The sequence below is a fragment of the Oxyura jamaicensis genome, chromosome 3 (assembly GCF_011077185.1).
Source record: "Oxyura jamaicensis isolate SHBP4307 breed ruddy duck chromosome 3, BPBGC_Ojam_1.0, whole genome shotgun sequence".
Lineage (NCBI taxonomy): Eukaryota > Metazoa > Chordata > Aves > Anseriformes > Anatidae > Oxyura > Oxyura jamaicensis.
Genome location: NC_048895.1, coordinates 22426488 through 22448905, shown reverse-complemented (window position 1 = coordinate 22448905; position 22418 = coordinate 22426488). Strand labels below are relative to the sequence as shown.

Genomic DNA, 22418 nt, shown 5'->3' with positions numbered 1-22418 from the left:
TTCTTATGCAAGAATAGCTTATCTTAGGTAAAAGAGTTGCTTATTTGAAATCCTAATGCCTTACTTGCAATGGGTAATTTATTATAGATTCAGTGAAAAAGAATGTGTTTGATTTACCATACCTTTTTTGCTTTAGCACAGACTTGCAGAACTGGAGTGCTACTTCTGTTGAGGTCATTGGCAAAACTGCCCTGGCTTCTGGGAGAGCAAGGCTGTGCTGACAAAGTTAGACTGTGAAGCAAATCTTGTGTTCACGTCAGGCCTGGTGTCCTTTCCACTAAGTCAATGGGATTCTTTCCATTCTTTCTGTTTCAAAGAAGCCTTTTCAGATCTCAGTAGGTGCAAGCCACAGGCAGCTGTTCAGAGAGCCAGCACAGTGCCTGTGCACCACCGACATCTTACGTAAGACAGAAGTGAAGTAGTTGAAGTAGTACATGGCGGGATACCTAGTAGCCCCTTATAAGAAGTGTTTTTCACTCTAGTATGGACTATACACCTTTTTTTAAGGGGTAATGAAGATTATAACTCCCTTTCAGGTGACAGCAGTCTAGTCTAAAAATGTCCATTCTTGCCTGACACTTTTTTCCTCTTCTCCTTCATGCCTCTTGCAATCCCTGGTAATTTTTTCCAAAGTAAAAGGAAAAGTAAATGAACCCTCTCTTGAATTACAAGAGAGAAGTTTTTTCTATTCTGAAAGTGTTTTTTTTAACATAGCACACAAATATTGAAATTTGGTGCTGTGGTAAAGAGTGCATGGAATATGATAAAAATCGATAACAAAACAACAAAAACAAGAAATGACTTGGTTTAAAACAACAACAAACAAGCAAACAAAAAATCTCAAACCATCTGAGTATACAAAATCATTGTCCTAGGTCATAGCAGAATCTAATGATGCTTTGCCCTCTCTTGTGACATATGGGACTGAGAGAACTGGATGTCCTCTGCTCAGCCTCATACTCAGCTGCAGCTCTGTTTGCTTCTGGGATAATTTACATGATGGCTGATTGCAAATGTCTCTCAGAAACATACACAGCCAAATCTCCCCCAAAGTGGCTTAGCATCAGGGACAGTAGAAAATAACAAGAACTAAAAATAATTACAGAACCATTGATTTTTAGGGTCTCTCCACAGTTTTTGCTGTGTACTGTATTATCTGGAAAACTCCAAGCATTCATTTAAAAGAAAAAAAAAAAAGATTTTCAGTTGTCAGCTGGCTGCAGATTCTTGTGTTCGACACAGGTCTTGCACTTACTATGTATTTTGAAGTGAATATTTAGTGTAAATACATTTCTCATCATTTTATTTGCTCAGTTATCATAAAGGCTAGTAAGTATGTATTTTGCATTAACAATATGTAATTACTCAGTGCTTTACTTAAATGTTCCTGTAAGAGGACTGAAAGGGTACTTTTGCCTTCAGTAGAAGGATGATGGGAGTTAATTTAAACACAGTTTGCTATTTTGTTTTATTTTAGCCTTTTTCTCTCTAAAATAATAGCCTCCATCAAGACAGCTTTCTTCCAGCTCTTCGGGATTATAGTCTTTGGACTCTTCAGTATTATTGTCTTCAAACTAGCATGAAAAGGCAGTGTGAAAAGTCCTAGGTATTGATATATTGCCTTCTTAGTAAGAAGGTGATGTTGCAAAAGTGTCACAGTTTTTTTTTTCCTTTTTTTTTTCTTTTTTTTTTTTTTTCCTTGGACAGTGTTTGAATTTACTCCACAAAAGCAGTTTATAGTCCTTGTATTTCCAGGGCTTTGGTTCTTCTGTTTATTTTTCAGGGAAAACTGGATAAACATTATTGAGACAGCAGTCTTCCATTTATACGGAGTGGGTAAAGCACAGGTGGTAAGAAGCCCTGCTGCAGTCGTACCCTCAGTCTTATTTTAGACCTTTATCCCTGAGAGTCATTGCCTGTTGGTATCTCCTAACACAAACAAGACACGTTTTATCCTGGAAATACGTGTCTTTTGGTTACCTCACCATTATGTGAACTAGATCAAGTCTGCCATTTCATTTTATGCTGATTACCTAAAAGTCTTCAGCTCTGCAGTTCTGCAGTAAGGTAGTTCCTGTGGTCTTCAGAGCCTGCCCATGCTAGGAGCTAGATAAAGCTGTTCCTGTCTCAGAGTGCTTTGTTCACCTTTTTGATTATCAGAGTTGCTTTTAATCTCTTTAGTGTTCAGGTTTTTCAACCCTCTTTACAATGTTTACCTGTGTTTATCTGTAAATCTACAAACACTTTACAGTAAATATGTTAGCTTTTTTTTTTTTATATCAGGAAGTTTTAACCAGGGAAGTTAGACCTAGCTATGTAAATTCAGATAAACTGACATTTAAAATGAGCAACATAAAGTTTGATTCAAAATTGCACACGACCAAAGTGGCTTCCGAAGGTTAATTTACATCTCTCAAAGCTGACTCCTGTAATAATTCTGCACATCATTTTTGTGGAGGAAATGAAAGCAAATTAAGCAAGACTTTATGGCTTTTCAGCATCTTTACTGGTAGCTAAGGTTAGTTTTTATAGAAAGGTAGGGTGGAGGCTTGCATCTGAGTGCAATAGTCTGTGGACCTTGGCTCTGGTGCAAAGATGGCAGCCCTCCAGTGAACCTAACACTAAATGTCACCTGAATCCATCATTACCTGATTAAATCATTTGCATTCCTTATATAAGTAAAAGTCTGTGCATCAGCATTTATTTCAAAGAATATTTCAAGCAAGCAGTGATAGATCTTCCCTTTCCCTCTGATTTCTCTGTGCGTATGGGCCAACTAAACTAGTGAGCGAGTACTTCCAACACATCTTTTCATCCTATCATAATGTCACTGTGTAACTATGGCAGCCAAACAAGATGAGACAATAAAATATAAACACACCGAAACTTGAGAACCAAAGAGACAGAAGCATACAGATGGCCCTATCCTTTTTACTGTCTCTGCTTTCCTTACAGCCTGGTACATTACATGCTGTATTTAGATTATTAGGGAATAAGAATGAGGATCTTGATCTGTGCATGGCTATTTCAAATACATCAGAAATCCTCAGAGATATATGTTTTATCAATAATAATGGGTATGATGCTATGTATCATTACCATGAATCTCTATTTGTTATAAACAAACTTCTGAAAGCTTCCAGCCCAAATTATGAGGCCCTGTCTAGGTTGAAACTAAATGCATGTGAGGTCTCAGCTAGCAAGCAATTTATTTTAGTATTACTATAACTTTTTAAGTGACTTTTTTTTTCAAACTGCTGTGAAAGTGTTTTTAAAAAACTTCAGAGACTGAGACGTTCTCTTTGTTCAAAGGCAAACAATGGCAAACATATGACCCTATCATCTCTTTTTTTTTTTTTTTTGAGTTTTTGAATGGAAAGACATTCAGGGATAAATTTTTTAAACGTTCTGTAACTACATGTGCAATATTGTTCCTGAAGTCATCTGGCTGAAAAATTGTGAATACAGTCAACTTCAGGGTTAATCAGCTCCAGATGACATGTAGCAGAATTCATAGGTCTATAATTCATAGAGCTGTCTACAGTATCAGGTGAATCCATTTAAGGATTTGTCAGATAAAACTGGATTTGGTTAGGTTCAAATTCATCCTCATTCCAGCTTTATCCCATTTCTGAGACCTTAACAATATGAAAACTGTTGCTTGTGAAAATACTTACTTATGCTTATATTCAGTTGAGTTTTGATGGCAAAATAGGGACCACAGTCCAGAAGAACTAAAATTTTGACCTGAGAGAAAATATTTTTACTTTCCTAAGTTCGGCTTTGCTGTGACCTATAAATATCAAATATATATTTAAGTCCACCTGTTCTTTTTCTCTGTTCTTAGTTCCAAAGTTAGGCTATTTCTCTACAGTTTTGTCAGCACTTGCTCTTCCTCAGTTTCTCTGGACATGTTCTTCTGTTCTGGTTGGATTACTTATCATGGCACCACCTAGCACAGTGTTATTCCCTCTGTGTTGGCTTGGATTCTCCTGACTCTAAGACCTCTCTTTTATTAATTCCCTGAAGGACTGTGGCCATAATCATGGCTACCTACATTTTCCAGAGTTTGTACATAATACCAGTTCACGAAAAGTATATTCCTCTGATTCTCTGATACAGAAAAACAGAGCATGATGGTGGTATCCAGGGTGAACTTCACTGCAGAAAGACTCGAATCCAGTGATGTAGAAACTTCTGCTAACACTTGATTTTCAAATACAACACTTTTTAAAGAAGTACTAGGTTACAGAGACTGAGAGTTTGGCAGGTGGGACACTATTGAATATTTATTTATTTAAATAGTGAATGGTTCACTATTTAAGTTCACTATTTATTTAAATAGTGAATGGGACACTATTGAATATAAATAAATACTGAAATACCATTCCATGAGCAGATTATTGCATAGAAATTATCACATTAAAGGGATAATTAATTGCGCTCCCCCCCCCCCCCTTTTTCCATCTGGACCTGCATTCCCATACAATAAACATTTCAGTACTGATGTTGTCACCCTTCCTTCTGCTCTTGTGAGGTCTCATGGGTACTCCTTCTGAACACATTTTCACCCTTCATCTCAGACTTCCTCATCTCTTTCACTTCTCCAGAGATCTCCTGGGCATATTCCAATAGCTCATAGCAATCCGTTTGCATCTTTGGTGTTAAAAGGTCAAATGTCCCAGTGTGAAAAGGCAAATAAAGCTTCTACTAACATTTGCTGTCTGCAGCTTCTATTCTTGTCTATATTTCTGGTAGAGGGACCCTTGTTTCATCCTGTCCCACAGATGGCAGCCAGTATCTACAGCCAGCTCCTCACTTCAGGTATCTGTGGGTCTCTGTAGTTGTAACTGTTGATGATAAGAGCTTCATCTGAGGTGAGATGCCAAAGCATGAAGCACTGTGTTCTCAGTGGCCCCCCTCTTCATCATGGTTTAACTCCTGTTACTGTGAGGGTCCAAAGATACTGACCCACATCACTGTCACTTCTGTGCAAGCAGTGGCCAAAATGGTCCAGAGAATCTTGCATAAGACCAGTCAGTTGCCTAGCTCATAAAGTTCATCAAGTATGTCCCTATATCATTAAAGTTTTACTATGACCCCCATCTCATTCAGGTAACTTCGGAACTTCATCCGTGAGATGAAAAAAATGGTATGTTGGCCCACTTGTTCTTGAGCTGCTTGTAAAGATCTTACAATTTGAAGCATCTGAAAACAGATAATAGGTTATGCAGTGAAAGTTTTAGCAGTTCACTTGCTGTCTTAAGATCAAATGGTATTATTTTTAGTGAGTCATTTCCATTTGATAGGCCCGAAGTGTTAGAAATATTTTCGCATCTTGTGGCCGAGATAATAACATTTAATAAATAAGGAGAATAAAACAAATGTTTTAAAATAAATATTCCTCAGGGCATAGCGAGAGAAAAGGGTCTCAGGCATAAATCCTATTGTATTATTATAGCACAGTGCAATGTGTTTGGGGAGTGAAGATTTGACATATATTTTTATTTTCAAACGTCATACTAATTTACATTACTCAGCCCTTTAACTGCCAAACTGTAGAAGTCCATTACGCTACTGAAAGGAATATACAAATTATCCTCTGGCACTTCAGGCAGGAGTTTTACATATCCACTGTTATTCTATCAGCCAGCAAGCTGCAAGATTCTATTAAGGAGTAAGTGAGAAAATTATATTGCCTGCAAACTAATTGTACAAAAGACTCTGAAATAAGTAATCAGCTCCCAGTCCTTTCTGAAAACCAGCCAGGAGATATTATAAATTGCTATATCGCTCTTGTCAGCCCAGTTTAAAGACTCAAAGCTCCATGTTGATCCTGTTCATCTCATAATATGTCTATCTCTCCAGCTGCTGACAGGACTGGGGAAACTCAAGTTATATTCTTGCTAGGTGCTCAGTTTCAGCCTCTAGCACCATGCAAAAACAAGTAAATGGCAGAACTTCCTTCTCAATCTTTCTAATGGAAATACAGTGCAGATCTGAGAGCATTATCTGTGGGTAATGTCACCATGAGATAGTACAGATTGCTAAACAATTTGTTTATTTTTGATGTATGGAAGTAAACTATGAGAGCTCTGAAGACTTGCAGCACAGCAAATTTATTTTAAATCAAAATTAATACTTAGAACATTAGGTAGAATGTATTTCTAGTATCGTATATACTCATGTACATATCAATTACAACATTTTTCCTTTCCTTTTCCAGGTTACTGACCAAAAGTAGGGAGAAGTCTATCCATGCAAATATTTGATAAAATATTGCATTCATATCTGAAGCGGTGACAAACTTTTAGTTTCCCTGAACTGTAATTGCACTCTAGCTATATATTTTAAAATGCTGAAACACTTCGTGAGAACCAAGTGTTGCCACTGATAAGATGTGGATCTTTGTTGAAGCAATATCCAGTTACTGTAATTCCACTGCGTTCATTGGAGGAGTTCTTTCAAACTTCTTCCAAGTTTTTTTTCCAAAATGCTGTTTTCTAGCATCAAAAATTAGGACCTAGCATCTGCTGTATAATATAATTCATTGAAGTAAAGCAGCCTGAATTGTTAAGAAAAGATTTGATGTCTAAGCTACATTTCTGGAATCGAAGTGATGAGAATAATAGCTCATTTTAAAGCTCCTTAGGTGACAGGCATTTGGAGAAAATCCATTATGTTGTCTGCCCATAATGTGCACCACACTATAGACCATTGCCATGGTTCACAGAGTTTTGAGCAACACTGAAATTTCAGGATATGGATTGGAAGAGTTTGCTTAGGGAAATAAGCAACCCTACTTTCATTTTTTTTGGTTTTCAACACTGCTTTTTGGTGGCATCTGTATCTTTGTCATCTGTGCCTTTGCACAAAGGCTCTGTCTATAGCGCGAGTGCTCTGCTTGCTTCAGTACAGAGTTTTGCTATTTGACGTGCTGTGTCATAATCTTAATCTTAGTTTTGATCAAGATAATTTTTGACCTTGTGCAAAGGTCGTCTTTGATCTAGTGCAAAACACTTCAGATTTCCTGTTTCTTTCTTTTTTTTTTTTTTTTTTTTAAAAATTGGGGGTGGTAGTACGTACATTACTACAACATGATGAAGTTAATTAGGCAAAATCTGTGATAGTCTTTGAAGGTCTCCCTGTATAGCGGTTCTGCTTTACTGAAAATACCTCACTGGAGTGTGAGAAGATAATGTATTTTTTTTAAGCTTGCCCTTAACAACCTTTCCTGCACATCTTTCTAGAAGTATTACGTCCTAACTTTGCCAATGCATTTCAGGAGGAAGGTCTGCAGGAAAAGTCCAGCCAAATTTCCTACCCCAGCATATCCTTAGTTTTGTCAGTGAGAGCGCTTTGTATTTAGCCACTCCTAGGACCATTTTATTTGCCAGCATTGTTACTTCAATTGCGTAGCAAAGTTTAGGAGGAATAAAACCTGCAAGGCCCTGAAACAATTGTGCAAAGTACGTTGGTTTTATTAGCAGAACTTACACTCCACTGTGCAGACATCCTTTATCATAAATACTTAACCCATTTTCAATAGATGTAAGTGGTTTAAGTATTACTTCCTGTTGAATTAGCAGTTGCTGAGTATTTGAGTCTTTGTGCAATCCTGCAATCCACTAATGTGATATTTAATGAGGAGACATCAGTCTGGAGAAAGGTAGTCAATATAAATCAGTGTTTACAAAGTGTGATTAACTCTGAAATATTTCATCAATGTTGTGGTCCCATGCAGGCTCTATGCTAATTATTAGAACCTGCGCATGTTTCAGGGGGCTTTGATGGACCCCGAGTGCAGCAAACATGGAGCAGCAAAATTGCAATTATGCTCGGACTGTCTCTGATGACAATTTATGCATTTGGTGTGATGACCTCCTGCTTCCCAAGAGGGCAATAAACAGAATGCATTTTCATTAAGATACTAATGCACTTAATCACAGGGGGAAAGGGTTAGAAAGTAAAGAAATACCTTTGAAGCAAGATGTGACAGGCTGATGGGGAAGATACTTTATTTGAAAGTCAGTTTCCTGATAAAACTTCTGACTGCTGCAAAGTCTGTCATACTGAATGTAGTCATGGGCAATAGGATGCATGGCTAGGCAGATGAATAAGCTGAGCTAAGCTTTCTGGTACCAGGACAAAAGAGAATTAACGTTCCCTCATCTGGACCTGGATTCCCAAAGATGTATTTTGAAAAAAATATGAAGAAAATTACTCATCCATGTTTTTGCATTGATTTTCAGGCTTTTATTCTATTTTTGAGAATAAATAATATGTTTGAAGCAGTGATAAAAAAAAAAATTGAAACAGTGCTTTGCCACGGAGGGCTAACTTTAAGGATCTGGCTTGTTCTAGGCCTTAAGGAGGGTTGGAAGAGACAGAGGCAAGCATCTCCCCCAGTTTCTGTTGTTCTAACAACTTCCAAAGCATGATTCTGTTTCTGATGCCTGTCAGTACAAGAACTCTGTATGAAGAGCAGAGAGAGAGAAGGGGAAATGCCCTGGCAAAGAGGTCTGACCCAGCAGTTGTAGGATGTGCTAGGTACAGTGATATCAGTGCAGCTGATCTCTGATGCGCTGTGCCTGCTCTTCTGAAGGGAGAGGTTCTGTAGAACCTCTTCCAGCTGATTGTGCTATAAAGCACAACTGTCACTTTCTCGTATTCTGTCCAAAAAAAGGCTAAAGAAATTGGTGAACAACAGGAAGCAGAGCCCAGGTTAGGAGCCCAGGTGCGTGTGCAGCTTTGTACATCCTACCAGGAGGAATAACCAATGTGAAGGATTTTGCTTGAGACCATGTGTTCATGTATGGACCGAGATGCAGACTCTCGTTAATTATGGTGATATTTTTGGTTGGTTGATTGTTTTTTTACATATAGTTGTCTAAATTTAAAATATATATATATATATATATATATATATATATATAAAATCTTGTCATTTAATTTGTCTTTTTATTTTTACTTCTAAGGTGCTTCCTTTCTAGAGAATTGTTTATTCTTCATATATTTCAAAATTAAGCACAACAGCAATTGCACCAGTAGTTGTATATCCACTTTATTGGTTATTTAGTGATTCTGAATACCTCTTTTTTTTCTGGGCTTTCTATTACAGGTAACATAGAATACAGCTGCCCAGCAACAAATGAATGTGAAATCACAAAGCGCAGACGCAAGTCCTGCCAAGCCTGCCGCTTCATGAAGTGTCTAAAAGTTGGCATGCTGAAAGAAGGTAAGACTCCAAATGCATGCAACAATTGTAGGGCAATCAGGAAAGAAGAGAGATAGGTGAGTGTTCTGATCGGTTATTGTAAAGGCAATTTTCACGTATACTTGTTCTTCCTGACAGATCTAAATGTCAGCTAAGGAATCAAGGTGTATCTATGTGTAGTACATCTTCTCTGGAACATTTTGTCTGAGTTGGAGTACAGCAAAATGTGCCCCCGCATTCACTCTCTCAGTAGATAACTAATAGAATAATCATCAGAAAATATCTTCTCATTTTCCTTCACACTTTTACATCATGAATTTTCAAAGATTTCTTTCCTCCATTCCTTATCTACTGTTAGTCTCTCCAAGTTCTATCAGAACTGCACATTGTGCCCTCTTTTTCCTGTTTTTGCTCATTCTGCATGCCATTAGGACAGGCGAAAGGGTTACTTCTCAATTAAACATAAATCTTGAGTATGACTACTGAAGTTGCTGTAACTACGCAAATATTGGCAAACAGAAGGGGAGAATCCACCCTTCTTATTTGTAAGCACGTGAGAACCTCTGCCTCTCGCTGTAAGTATATGAGTATATGTTGGGTGTTTTGATTCATCAGTTACAATTTGAAGTTACTGAATAACAGATAAACATAAGAAAATGTTTCCAAGAAACAGTGCTTTCTCACCTGAAATGCGATTCATCTGCCTTAGAAAAAGACATAATTCCTTGATTCTTGGTTGCCTGACATGCACTTCTATTGCTGTTAAAGTATGTGCAAAAATACACTTTTATGTTCATGTATTGCATACGTTATTATTGTAGTGCACTGTTACCACCAAGAAAGAATAACAGAATTTGCCATGGACTTCTGAGCAAGATAACCTTTTAAAATAAAATCAATGTAATGCTTTCTAAATATTGTCTCCACTGGAGAGTACTTTGTGTTAAGCAACCACTTTAAAATAGTCCCATGCAATTTTGTTTTGTTGGTACTTAAAAAGTCAGCTTTAATAAATGGCTAATTTTTGCAAATTGCTTGATGGTAATTTAAAACAGATTTAGGTATACAGCTATCATGGTAAAATCCAAGAACAACATAGACCAGTGGAGAGATGATGGGCAAATTAGGCCTATCACGGACCTACAGACATATTCTTATTGGATTATACTTACTAAGAATAAACCTTGTTCTGTACAACTCCTTTGGCAGACCCTATGATCCTGTGAGCCAAATCCTGCTGTCCTTAGTCTTACTTGAGCAAAACTCCTGTCAGATTCAGTGGGGATTTTTACTCAGTAAGAACGGCAGGATTTGACCCTCTCTTCCAGTGGTAGTGGGCAGGTTCCTTAATTGCCAAAAATCTTCATGTCATTGACCACTCGAAGCAGTTCTTTAAAGCTGTAATGCTTAGATAAACTATAGAATGAAAGGAATGTCTGAGCATGGCATCTTTGAAAGGGACTGTGCTTCTTAACATCTTTTTTGATAAGTTAAGTATCCCATATCAATAGTAACCTGTCATACAGATATGTTGAGCAACCTGTTTGGAGATGGAACAGTGCTACCAAGAGTCCATTTGGGTGAATTAGTTTAGACCAGTTTTAAATTTTGGAGACATATTTGCTTGTCCCTTAACACATGTATTTGCAAATCTAGTTTGTGTGCAGCTTCTGGGACTGCATGAGGAAATTAAGTGACTCTTCTACAAATAAGTAATTATCTCAGTTATCAAAATTGTGCACAGAATTACTACATTTCTGCACATGATTTTGGTAACTGAGGTAATTTAGACAATTCAGATTCATGTGAATCAGATATTTTGCATGAATGATCATTGTCTATGGGTGCAAATCAATCTCACAGTAATTTTCTTTGTCAGAATTACATAAATTGTGTACCCTAATAGTACGTGCCTTTCTTTGAAAGTTCTGCAATGACAAAATAATTCCTTTGAAGGGAAGGTTCCTTTGTTAGCCCACTTTCTTAGCAGATTGTAGTTCTTCTACTCTTACTGTCTGAGTCTTTCTGTCAAAACACACTGCAATTTCTACTTATTTTTAATCACTGAGTCTGTTTGTTTAGAAGAGAGCTAGCTTATCATTCTTTCATGTAATGCTTACCTACAACTTTACAGGACAACTTGAAAGAGCCTGTAAAGGGGGATTTGTTTTCCAGTCCATTTTAATGGCCATTTCTGAAACAATGCTGATTCATTCTACAATTTATAGATGTGCTTGGAATAGAGGTTTTTTCATTCGCTTTAGTCAGAATGTATTTTTGGAGACAGTTGTTTGTTATTGTTGTTGTTTAACGTATGGGAATATCTGAAGATGAGTATTTGGCTTTGACTTTGAAAGCATCCTTTATGCACCGGATTTAAAGAAAGATAATATACATCTTTCTTTCCATGTGTAAAGTGGTGTAAATTTATTGATTAGCATGGACTTCCAGTAGGCATTATCTTAGCTCTGAGCATCTTAAATGTTTCTTTATGTATAGACAAGGGTTTCAGTCCCATGCAGCATGTCAGAGATCATGTGGCAGTAAATCTATTCAAATGTAAACCTGTTCAATTCAATTACCAGTTTATAATAAAATTTGCTGCTACAGCCTCCACGTTTGTCACAGCAGTCTCTACATGCTGATGGCACAGCATGCCTGGAAATTGACAGCCTAAATCTATTTAAAAAAAAAATTAGTTGCAGACCTGAAATAAAATCAAGTTTAAGCAGCTTTGAGAGGAACATCATATTCCTTACAAGAACTTCTGCACATCTGCCAATGTGCATCTCCTCCAGAAATCTTATCCTGCTGGGGGGGAGTTTTCTTCTAGAAATTTTCCTTAACAAACAGCTTTTAATATAGTCATAAGTGTAACAATTAGCAGACATTGTGCCTCCCTCCCTTCATGTTTAGAAAGACTTTATTACATTGCCTTTTTCTGGATTGTTATATGAAATTCATTTCAGTACCTGGAAAAAGATCCTGAGTTATATTTTAACTTTTAGGGTGAGGTCTGAAGACTGACTGGTCTAAAGACCAGACTTATAACAAATATACCCATAGTTGCTTTTTCTTATGGCACATGCATGTTAGATCATTTACTGGGGGAAGATACTAGCACTTTTCGTCCATCATCCAGTCTTTCTGTGAGAGACCTAGTGTTAGAATTTTGAGGCCATGTCTTGAGGGTCACACGTCGGGAAGGAACTGGGTTTTTCTTCATGTATGATACAAGCTGCAGGGTGGAGCAGGGAATTTCTGCTCTTACTGTCAAGGATGTTGATGGGTCATAGCCAATAACACCTAGATTGAGGTTCTTAATTATTTAGGTTCTTAATGATTTAGAAGAATCAACAAGTCTTAACAATTGAGACCAGAAGCTAGAGAAGGAGGGGTAAAGCAATGTAATAACTGGGGTGGCATTGAAGTAATGGCTCCTGTCTGCAACTCCTGTGGAGTGGTACAAGAACATTTCTACAGGCTGATTCGGAGGAACATTTCATTTTGTTATAGCCCATGGGCTGTTACTTGAAAACGTAAGTCTAAGTGGATGGAGGTTTTTGAGTATGTGTTATGCTTCATACTGAAGCATTCTGTAGATGATAATGAGCTTTTAAGCATGACAAATATACGTGTGTCATGGTTTCATTTACATTCCTAGGTAATGGTTATTAATAGCACAGTGGAGTACACTTTACTCAACTAAGATATTTTACATTTTTCTATTTTTAATTTTATTTCAGTATTATGAAAAATCAGATTTTCAAGAATCACAATTGGTGCTTCTGAAATAATAATAGTTTTTTTGAATGCTTATGTTTTGATGGATTGTCTCAGATTCACAAGAACAGATGAAACAACATAAAGATTCTTGTGTAGTTGAGGGAAGAACACTTGAAATGTATCCCTAATGGATTCTCTAAATAATATTATAATTGCTAAAAGGTGAAAAAACACAATTTGCCCTTTTTTTTTTTTTTTTTGAGTGCTTTAAAATATTCTCAAGTTTTCATTTCTATTGTTTTATAATCAGTCTTTTAAGTTTGGCCTTTCAAACACTTCAGAAGCCAGTGATTACTTTGGTTCAGGTTGCAGAATTAAATCTAAGTTCATGTGCAGGATTGGGTGTTTTAGCGATTTTTATACAGCTAGTTGGATTCAGAAAGGGGGGGTTGTCATTTTGTTTTCCTTTCTAAGACACAAAATTGGATGTAAAACTGTACAAGTTCATGTGGGAAATCATGGGTAGATGTCTGACCTTTTTTTTTTTATTATTATTTATTTTTTATTTTTTTTTGCCTAGTTGCTAGTAGGCCTGGTTGAATTCTACTTTCAGTCACCCATTAGTTCTTTAAGCCTTTTAATACGGGACCAGCTTATTAGTAAGTGTCTGTGATGGAAGATGCTATATAGAAAATCTCTAAGCTTGTCATCTGGCAATGGTGACGTTGTGTAGCCCTTCCCAAAAGAATCCTCTTTCCATTATTGTAGTACGGTTTGCATATTGTGCTCACATTCCTCAATGAGAATTCCTCACATAGCCTTCAATGTTTCTCATACAGTAGTTTGCTTGAGTTTTTTTGAAAGGTTTTATACAGTCTCTCAAAGTGCACTTCAGCATCCCTAGGGTAGTGTTAAGGCAATAGTCGGAATCTGCTTTTTCTGTAAAGAAATTCTGTATTTTAAGTTTTGTCTTCAGCATTGACCTGAAAAAAAGCAATTAATGACAGTTTTTAAAATGCTTGAGCCTTTTAGATGGACACCATACTGTAATGACCCAGAAGAATGTAATATATTAATTAAACTTTTTTTTTTTTTTTTTTTTTTTTTTTAGTATACGTTAACTTTTGCAGCTAGTAAAATTGGGGTGCTCTATAAAGTATTTTTGCTTTGAACTTTAAGAGGTTTCATTAATTCAAGTACAAGAATATATTTTTAGAGAGGCGTATGTATTTTCAAGTGTAAATTATTATTATGCAAAGATTACTGTATGAATGTCTTTTGCTTGTGTTAGGCAGCAGATCAGATTGAATTATCATATTGATCTTTTCTGGTTTTGACAATCTATGAAAATGAATCTGATACAGCAGGGAGAATAGACAGTTTGAGTTTACCCTTATGTGAAGAGATGCATGATATGCAGAGGAACAGATTAATGGATTCTCTCTGAAAATAATAAATAAAACTAAGCAATCCTCTCTATAACTAGAAATGTGTTATGACCTATGTTTTGAGGGTATCAAAAAAGCCTGCTTAATAGGATTCCTGCTAACAACGTCTCCTTTGAAAAGACCTGTACACAAGACATTGCCAAGGTAAATTTCTCTCAAAGTCTAATACCATTAGTCTGTGAAGAAGAAAGCAAAAATTATTGTGGAGGAAGTTTAAGTTTCTGCTGCCTTCAGAAATTAGAACAAAGGGAAGGAGAAAGCATTAATGGTATTCAAAGAAAATATTTCTGTACAGGATGACAGTTAATAGAACTGCGTTGACCTCAGTGATATTTCTTATGCTCTCTATTGTAATATTACACTTAAGGAGCTCCTTCATTAATGCAGGATATTAAACAAAGCTCCCGTGTTATCACATCAAGAGATAACACAGTGTGTCTCCTGTTGAAGTCTCTCTTGAATATCAAGCCTTTTCTATGTTTCAGTGTGTTACAAGGGAGTTTGGTTTCTACTACAGGTATTTTTGGAAGTGTATTGTACTCTTCTTTTACTTCTTTGCCCCCTTTCATTTGCTCCTTCTTCCCCTTTCTCTTCCGTTCTCCCCCTTTTCTTCCTCCTTTCCCACTTTTCCCCTTTTTTCACTCCCTTTTTTCTTTGCCTCTTCCCCCTTTCTTTCCTTTTCTTGCTTTCATACAACCTCTGCTTGGTTTAATATATACTAGGACCTGTTAAATCTCCTTGGAAACAATAGAAACTAATCTCTAAGTGTTGTTGGTGTTCATAAGTAGGCCTCTTTCCCCCTAACCAAAATGTGGCCTGATAGCCCAGTTCAGACATTAGAACTGACAGCCCAATTTGTCTGCCCTAAAACATGGCTCATGACTAGCCACTCTCTGTAACTGATGAGGACGGACAAACGATTCAACTGCAGGTTAGTGTTTATCGTGAGCTCAAGCAACTAGCATTTCTATTCATCCATGAAAAAATTACTCAAGGCAAAGCAAATATTGGAGGTGGGGATGCGCTTTCTGGGGGTAGAAATCATGCTGAAGTACCTACAGGTAGGAGCAGCTGTCAGCCCCCAGAGAACTTCTCACAGCGCTTGTGTTGCAGTGTTGTGCCAGTCTGCCTTGTGGTCTGACTCTGAGCATTTTTGGTCCCCCTAATTTCTCCAAAATGAAACAGAGGAATCCCGCCAGTTCACTGGACACAGGCTTTACAGCCAGATTTCTCTCTTACTGGATGCAATTTTGTTTTCCAGTTGTCCCTTTGGACAAATACTCCATTTCCATAAAGGAGGCAATATAAGTGAATATATAGAAAGCAGTAGGGTTTATGTGTCTGTGTCTGAGAACTGTCTACATTTGTTGGCATTCTGTAGATGTGTGAAGGTAGGTACACTTTTGAGGCTAGCTATTCTGCAGGTCTGAGGTCAGAGTTGGTTGCTGGCCCAGTTATCTGAAGCTTGCCTGGGGTGAGATGTTAGGCTTGATTCTGTTCCCACAGCCATCACTGGTGAGAGTCCTAGTGACTGTAGTTTGGGAGGTCAGGTACACATTGACCAAAAAGGCGTCTGGCCTATGGTTATGGTACTATTTTGTTATTAAAGGTAGCGAGCATAGAAGTTTTAGAATGGGATTGAAGTCTGTGGTGTTTTTGTTAGTGCACATATCATACCTGTTGGTTCTTGAGAGTTAGAAGGAGGAGGTTCTGTAGATTCAGAAATCTGCTTAAATTGAAATAGCATTAAAAGTAATAATTATAGAATGAAAAAATATAATCAGTGCAATCAGAGGTTGTTAACTGAACATCCTTATTTGTTGTATGTCTTCTTTGGAACCTAAAATAAGGAAGCTGTATTTTTCTAATTTCCTAGAAATCATTCCATTTTATTTTTTTTTTTAAAGATGTGAACATTTGCTTATGCACTGAAAGTACAGTGACAGCAATATAAGTGATAAGGGAAAGTAGAGACAAGTCTGAAGGATGTAGGACTCTGCATGATACAGCATCTTTTCCCATGAGCTCTCAGACAAATAGCTGCCTTGCATTCTTGGTCTCTACCATCCATAAACACATACATCAATATGGCACTGCCATTTATTGCAGAGTGCTTGGATTCTTCTATATGGGTCCTGCTCTGTATTAAATAGGGGTCATTTTGTAAAGTGTGTCATTAATGTTATTTGTATTCTTCATTCTTCCCTTTTTTCTTTTGCCCTGCAGATTCTTGCACATCCCCTCTTTGAGGGGAATAGATTTAGCATCCCATGTAGAAAGTACACTTAGCAGCAATGCAAATGCATATCTGAAATGCTGCTTTGGAGCCAACCATTTTTTTTTTTTTTGGTATTTTTGTTTGCATTCACATCTCAGTAAGATTTCTCACTGTGTAAAATCTTAGTAGAAACTTCAGGATGTACAATGGATTATTAGGGGTGAAGTGCTGAAATGACGTACGTGCTGCTAAGTCAAACCCACGTGACAGGTGTACAGGCAGAGTTTTGCTGCTTGGGATGGATTGGCATCAAAAAGGTTGGAGGTTCAGGAACTCTCTTGGCCTCTTCACTCAGCCAAAGCAATGAATGAGTTGAAGAAGCACTAAAATTGCCATCTGCACTTGTTACCTCTGACCTCACATGGTGCTGACCCTCGAGTATTTCACATTTCTAAATCTCTGCTGTCCTACAAAAAACGTTCCAATGAACTTGTTTTATTGGGATGTTAATGTAACTAAGCCACCATTTTCTATATGGTCAATCATAGTCCTTTTTTAAGGCAGAGGTGTTTTCAGCAGTGAGGGGGCGGGGGTGGGTCTTTGTCACTTCAACTCACTAAGTCACATCTTGAGGCAGGAATATTATTTCATTTACAGTCTTTAATACAGCTTTTGTGCCTGAAAGTCAGCAAGTCAGCAGTCTGAAATCTGAAATAAATGTCATCTTCAGCAGTGAATTGTCATTATGTCAAATTTTGCCATGCTTACTAGTTATTCTAGTAATAGATCTCATCTAACCAGCCTTTTTTCTTTTTTCTTTTTTTCTTTGGGTATTTCACAGAAAAGTGAAACTATGTGAGGACTCTCTTTCACTCACATAGTAGTGACTTAATATAGGTATTAATCTTTAATAAATGAAAAACTTAGCTTTATTTTAACCTGCAATAGTTCTTTATTAGATTAATGATTCTAGAGAAAGTCAAACACAAGCTGTGTTAAATATATTCACTTACTGAATAATATCAGTATTTTCCTGTTTGCTCTTTATTGTTCCAGGAAAGTTAGTATGTTCATTTGTTTTTCCAAGCAACTGGTTTTAGTTCTCAGGATCATCAGATATAAGCTCAGATGCCAATTTGATACACAGTTGTAGCACAGCAGTTTCAAACCCAAAAATTTGAACAGCTTGCTTCTACAGGATCCTATTGCAGTCCATGTTAAAACACTTAATTTTTAAAACTGTTAATTTAGAAAAATTAGAATACTTTCCAAAAGAAAGTCCATGATACAGTTCTATAATCAGCTTAGCCTCCTGTCTGTGCCCTCTGAGGCAGAATTGTTGATTTGCTAGAAATGTTTTGCAGCAAAATCATTTGACTAGCAAGAAAAAATGTTGTTGTCTTTGAACATGCTTTACACATGCAGATCCTGGAAATCAGCAAATAATACAAGACTTATCAGCTTAACTTTTCTCTGTCTTTCTTTTTTCTAGCCAAGAGGTATGTAGTCCACACAGCAGTGCTGTTCTTGGCATCTGCAGTCAGCCCTATCAAAATTATTTATCACATCGTCTTTGCCCTTTGTCTTTTTCTAATATTCCTTTTCAGTACAGTGGATGACTGAAAGAAGGCTTTCCAGATGGGCTGTGCCTTTCTTCCTGGTCTGAATCAATCAACAGATCTGTCTTAAATCATTTGTTAAATGGTTGTACAGCCACAGGGTGTTTTTAGTGACAGCCTACTAGCTTGGTTTTACAATAGTGTCCAAAGTCTGTTTCCTGATTTCTACCTTATTTTCATATTCTTTGTAATTCAACAATAGCTTAAGAAACTGGCAGCTTACATTTCATTGTGTGACCAATCCCAAGGGTTATCCACTGAAAAGTGAGAAGAGGAAGGTAGTTGTTGTCACCAGAACTACTGTAGTTCTGTGGAATCAGTTAAGGTAAGATGATTAAGAGGGTGACATAAGTACACTTGGGATCCAGAATGAGGTACCTGCCCATGGATTATTAAATGTTAGGAGAGGTGTTGCTCTGAGTAGATTTTGGGGTTCACAAGTCATTTTCTGGTTTCCCTCTCAAACTTTTAATGAAAACACTTAAGCTTCCAATTTCAAGACAAATGAGATTGCTAAATACTGAAATAGGAGAATGAATGCTTACCTTAAAAAGTAGAAAACTATTGTAAAGTACCAGTTTAAATGCATTTCTTTAGGGAATTCTTGCTCAAAGATGTAACAAAAAAAAACAACTGAGATGATATATGTACTCCCTAATTTATACCTCAGGTGCTCAGGCCGAGAATGGAAGCTGTATGTGTGATGAACTTACGATGAAGGACTGAATAGGCTCCTTCTTTTCAACAGCTCTCAAGAGCATCGCCCCAAAATACAAATCTCTGTCTGGCTTTCAGACAAAAAAAAAAGAAGGTGGAACACCTTTGAGCCTGGTGTGTACAGGTGTACTCTTTGCCGATGCTTTCTGTCTGACAGACCATGCTACATGCCCCATTGCTTGGTGATGTGCAAGGTGCAAAGGAATCCAGTAATCAGAGAACAAATCCACAGACTAGCTAAGATGACTTGAGATTCCTCTTTCTTCTCTTTTTATCTTCTCTCATTTTCATGATTTTCTATTCTTTTTCTTCTTCATACCCCAATTGTATGAGAAGAATGCTGATGAGAAAGTAGTTGCTGCAAGCACATATCCTCTAGGCAATCTTTTTCTGGCCAGGTGGGAGAGAAAATCATTAATTTCTTGAGGTTCTTGTTCCCGACCTGCACTGTTTTGTGAGTACTAGCCAGGCTGAATGGCTGTATTTCCTCCTGGGCATCCTGGTGTTGCTGAAGATATCCATGCTGGCAAGATACTTCAGCTCATCTCTAATTAAAATACTTGTTATGAAGTATTCTTAAACACGGCTGCTTAATGAAGTTAGAAAAAGCATTTGGATGCGGCGTGTGAAGGCTTCAAATGTTGGAGTTTCTCTCTAGGGAGATATGTACAATCAGAAGGCATTCTGAATGCTAGCAATCCATCCCATTTTGTTCCCATTTGTTTTCTCTAATTTCCTGCCTTTTTAATGCTGGTTAGCTGAAATAAGTCCTCTTATTTCAACTCCTCTCCACAGTTCCCTCCCCCTTGATGGACTGGCCTATGACACGTGCCTGTAAAGTGGCTTCTTGGGAATTTGCAAGTCTTTGAATGTGTTATCTGATTAAAGGGATGTATGTGTCTTTAATTCTCATCTGCAGTTCCACCTTTGACCCCATCTGTTAAAGTGGAAAGGAGTTGAGAGTCAGCAAAGTCCCAGATTCAACCCAGATAACCTGCAGTGTGCATACTTGAATGCTTTAACTCTTTGGTTGCCCCAGAAAACTACAGACTCCATTAAGTAACAGGTTTGATTGGAAAATGTGGCAGAACAGGATATCAGGCAGGTGAAGCATTTTATTTTGCTGATATGCCCAAGGTAGGATAATTTAATCCTTGCTTACCTTTATATTAGAGGAATAAATCTGCTTCTACCTGTTTGTGTGATATGAGCAGGTATAATGTTTTGTTAATGTGTATGGTTTTAATATATTTTTTAAGAGTTCAGTCTCTTGCTTACAGAACAGGAATGAAAGTTCATATCCCCACATCCATTGCACATACCTCCCTTTTGAATAGGAAGATGACTTACATGATTGGGAATAAAGTTGCAATTTAGGATGGGATTTTTAGACATGCCTAAATATCAAAGCAGAACTCATTTCATTTTAAAAGTAAATTTAAAATGTAGATGACTCACGTGTCATTTTAACATTTTGCTAATATTGTGTGTTTACTGCAGGACAATGCAATTGTGACATTTCCTGTGTTTGCTCGACGTAAGTGACTAGAATACTCCAGTGCATTTGGACCTGTAGATGTTTTTATCTTCACTATGGTCATTTTCTGTCCTAGCTTTCAAACACTCTTACAACACTGAGGATTTTCGTTATCCCACATCTATCTTTCTTCTCTAAAAGCTAGAGCCAAATTCTTCCCCCACTTACATCTGTTCAACTCTGGTGGTTTCACTTATGCTGCGTGGCTGTAACAATGCAGAATTTGTCCTAATCTGCCCTTTCTTTTTTCAGTGGAGAATATGCACGTGCAAAGCGAGCATAAACACAGTAAGTTGAACTGCAAATAGGAAAACATATATACACATATATAGTGTGTTTGTGTATACACAGAAAAAAACATATAGCATACAGATAGGTTTGATAGTATATCTACTGTACATAATATTGTAAATGGTATCTTGCTGTGCTGGAATCTAGGCAATATGAGTTCAGTACTAAAGTGTTCAGGTTGCACCTGAGCTAGCTGGAGCCTGCCAGCCTCTGCAAGCCCACTGAGAGCATCTGTCTCGCCACCACCTTGCTCATGCTGTGTCCTCTGCAGGCTCTCCGATTCTTCCGACTATGAGCATAAATCATCCACCTGTCAGGAGCTCTTGCTGCCTGGATTATGCAATGCCTGCCTTCATTTGGAGATGGTGTGAGCAGAAGATTGCGGCAAATGGTTTGCATTCATTTTAATGCCGTTCCAGCATCTCTTCAGCTTTAATGAGGGTTCGGGGTGGTGACGACTCCCTGAGACAATGAAAGTCCTAGAGACCCAGGCTTGCTTTGTTATGTTTGTGTGGCCTAGTTTAGATTTTTTTTTTCCTTTTTTTCTCTGTTCTTTTTTTTTTTTTTTTCCCAAGGAAATGAATGGGTTGAAAATTGAGGCAGAGAACCAGTAGTGCACAAAGCCAGCTGTCCACAGCTCTGTTTTTTGGCCTTGTAATACTTCCCTCCAGCTGAGCAATGAAGAATTTAAAAATCAGTCATGTTTAATGTTGATTGTCCATTTGTGCTGTCTAAAGCTGCATAATAATTAGTTGCCTTCAAGTAAATGTTTAAAAATTTTACCTTTGTGGTTTATTTAGTTACAGGTAGATTAGATTATGTTATCAAGTATGGAATACCATGTTGTATAACCTAGATTGAAAATACAGCTCCTCTATAAAAAATGTCTTACAACAACAAAAAATTGACTCACAGTAAAATTTTCTTGTTCCAGCTTGTTAGACCTGAGTTAATCACATTCCTTACTCACACATAATTTTAAAATTACTCACATAATAATTTTAATAATTTTTATAGGTGGAATAAATATGGCTATTATATTTGTTCATATGTGTAAATGGAAGGAAAAAATTGAGGTTATAAGACAAAAGCAGTCCAGGTCCTCTCAAAGGCAAACATTGAAGGTGCTGAAGGTAAGTCATACACACCTGTAGTATGTCTGTCCTTAACCTTGAACAAATCCCATCAGATTCTTGCCGGTACAGCCCTTCTGTTGCCTTCATGACCATCAACCTCATATTGTTACTTGCTTGAAATATCATTAGGTAATACTAATACCAAACATACAGTGTTCAGTTTGAATAGTAGTTAGTAGATAGCAGGGGAAATCCATATCTGAACAGTACAGGTTCACTGTGTTTTACAGATTTTTAGGAAAGTAGTTTACTGCCTTTAAAAAATATTAAGCTTGTACAACATGTTTGTTTTGTAGCAAATGCTTCATGAACTTACCAAAGTTTTTTTTTTTTTTTTTTTTTTTTTGAGGAACAGTTATTTTAAGTTTTGGAGCTCTACCATGACATAGGCAGTAGTATCTCCTTTTTACAATAGTCAAGATGAAGTGAACAAGAGTTGCTTAATAAAATGGTATGGTGTTAATGGGACTTCCAGAAGTGGAGCTCCTCCAAGGTTCATGTGCCATTCA

At 37.2% G+C, this 22418-nt stretch overlaps 1 protein-coding gene across 6 annotated transcripts in view; it reads left to right on the top strand.

Annotated features, from left to right (window-relative positions):
- ESRRG (estrogen related receptor gamma) overlaps nucleotides 1–22418 on the top strand; it is a 400798-nt gene that overhangs the window by 277292 nt on the left and 101088 nt on the right. For all 6 annotated transcript variants that reach the window (XM_035321709.1, XM_035321710.1, XM_035321707.1 and 3 more), the window contains one exon: nucleotides 9122–9238. In XM_035321709.1, coding sequence (XP_035177600.1) covers nucleotides 9122–9238 — 117 coding nt within the window. The remainder of the gene's footprint in view (nucleotides 1–9121; nucleotides 9239–22418) is intronic.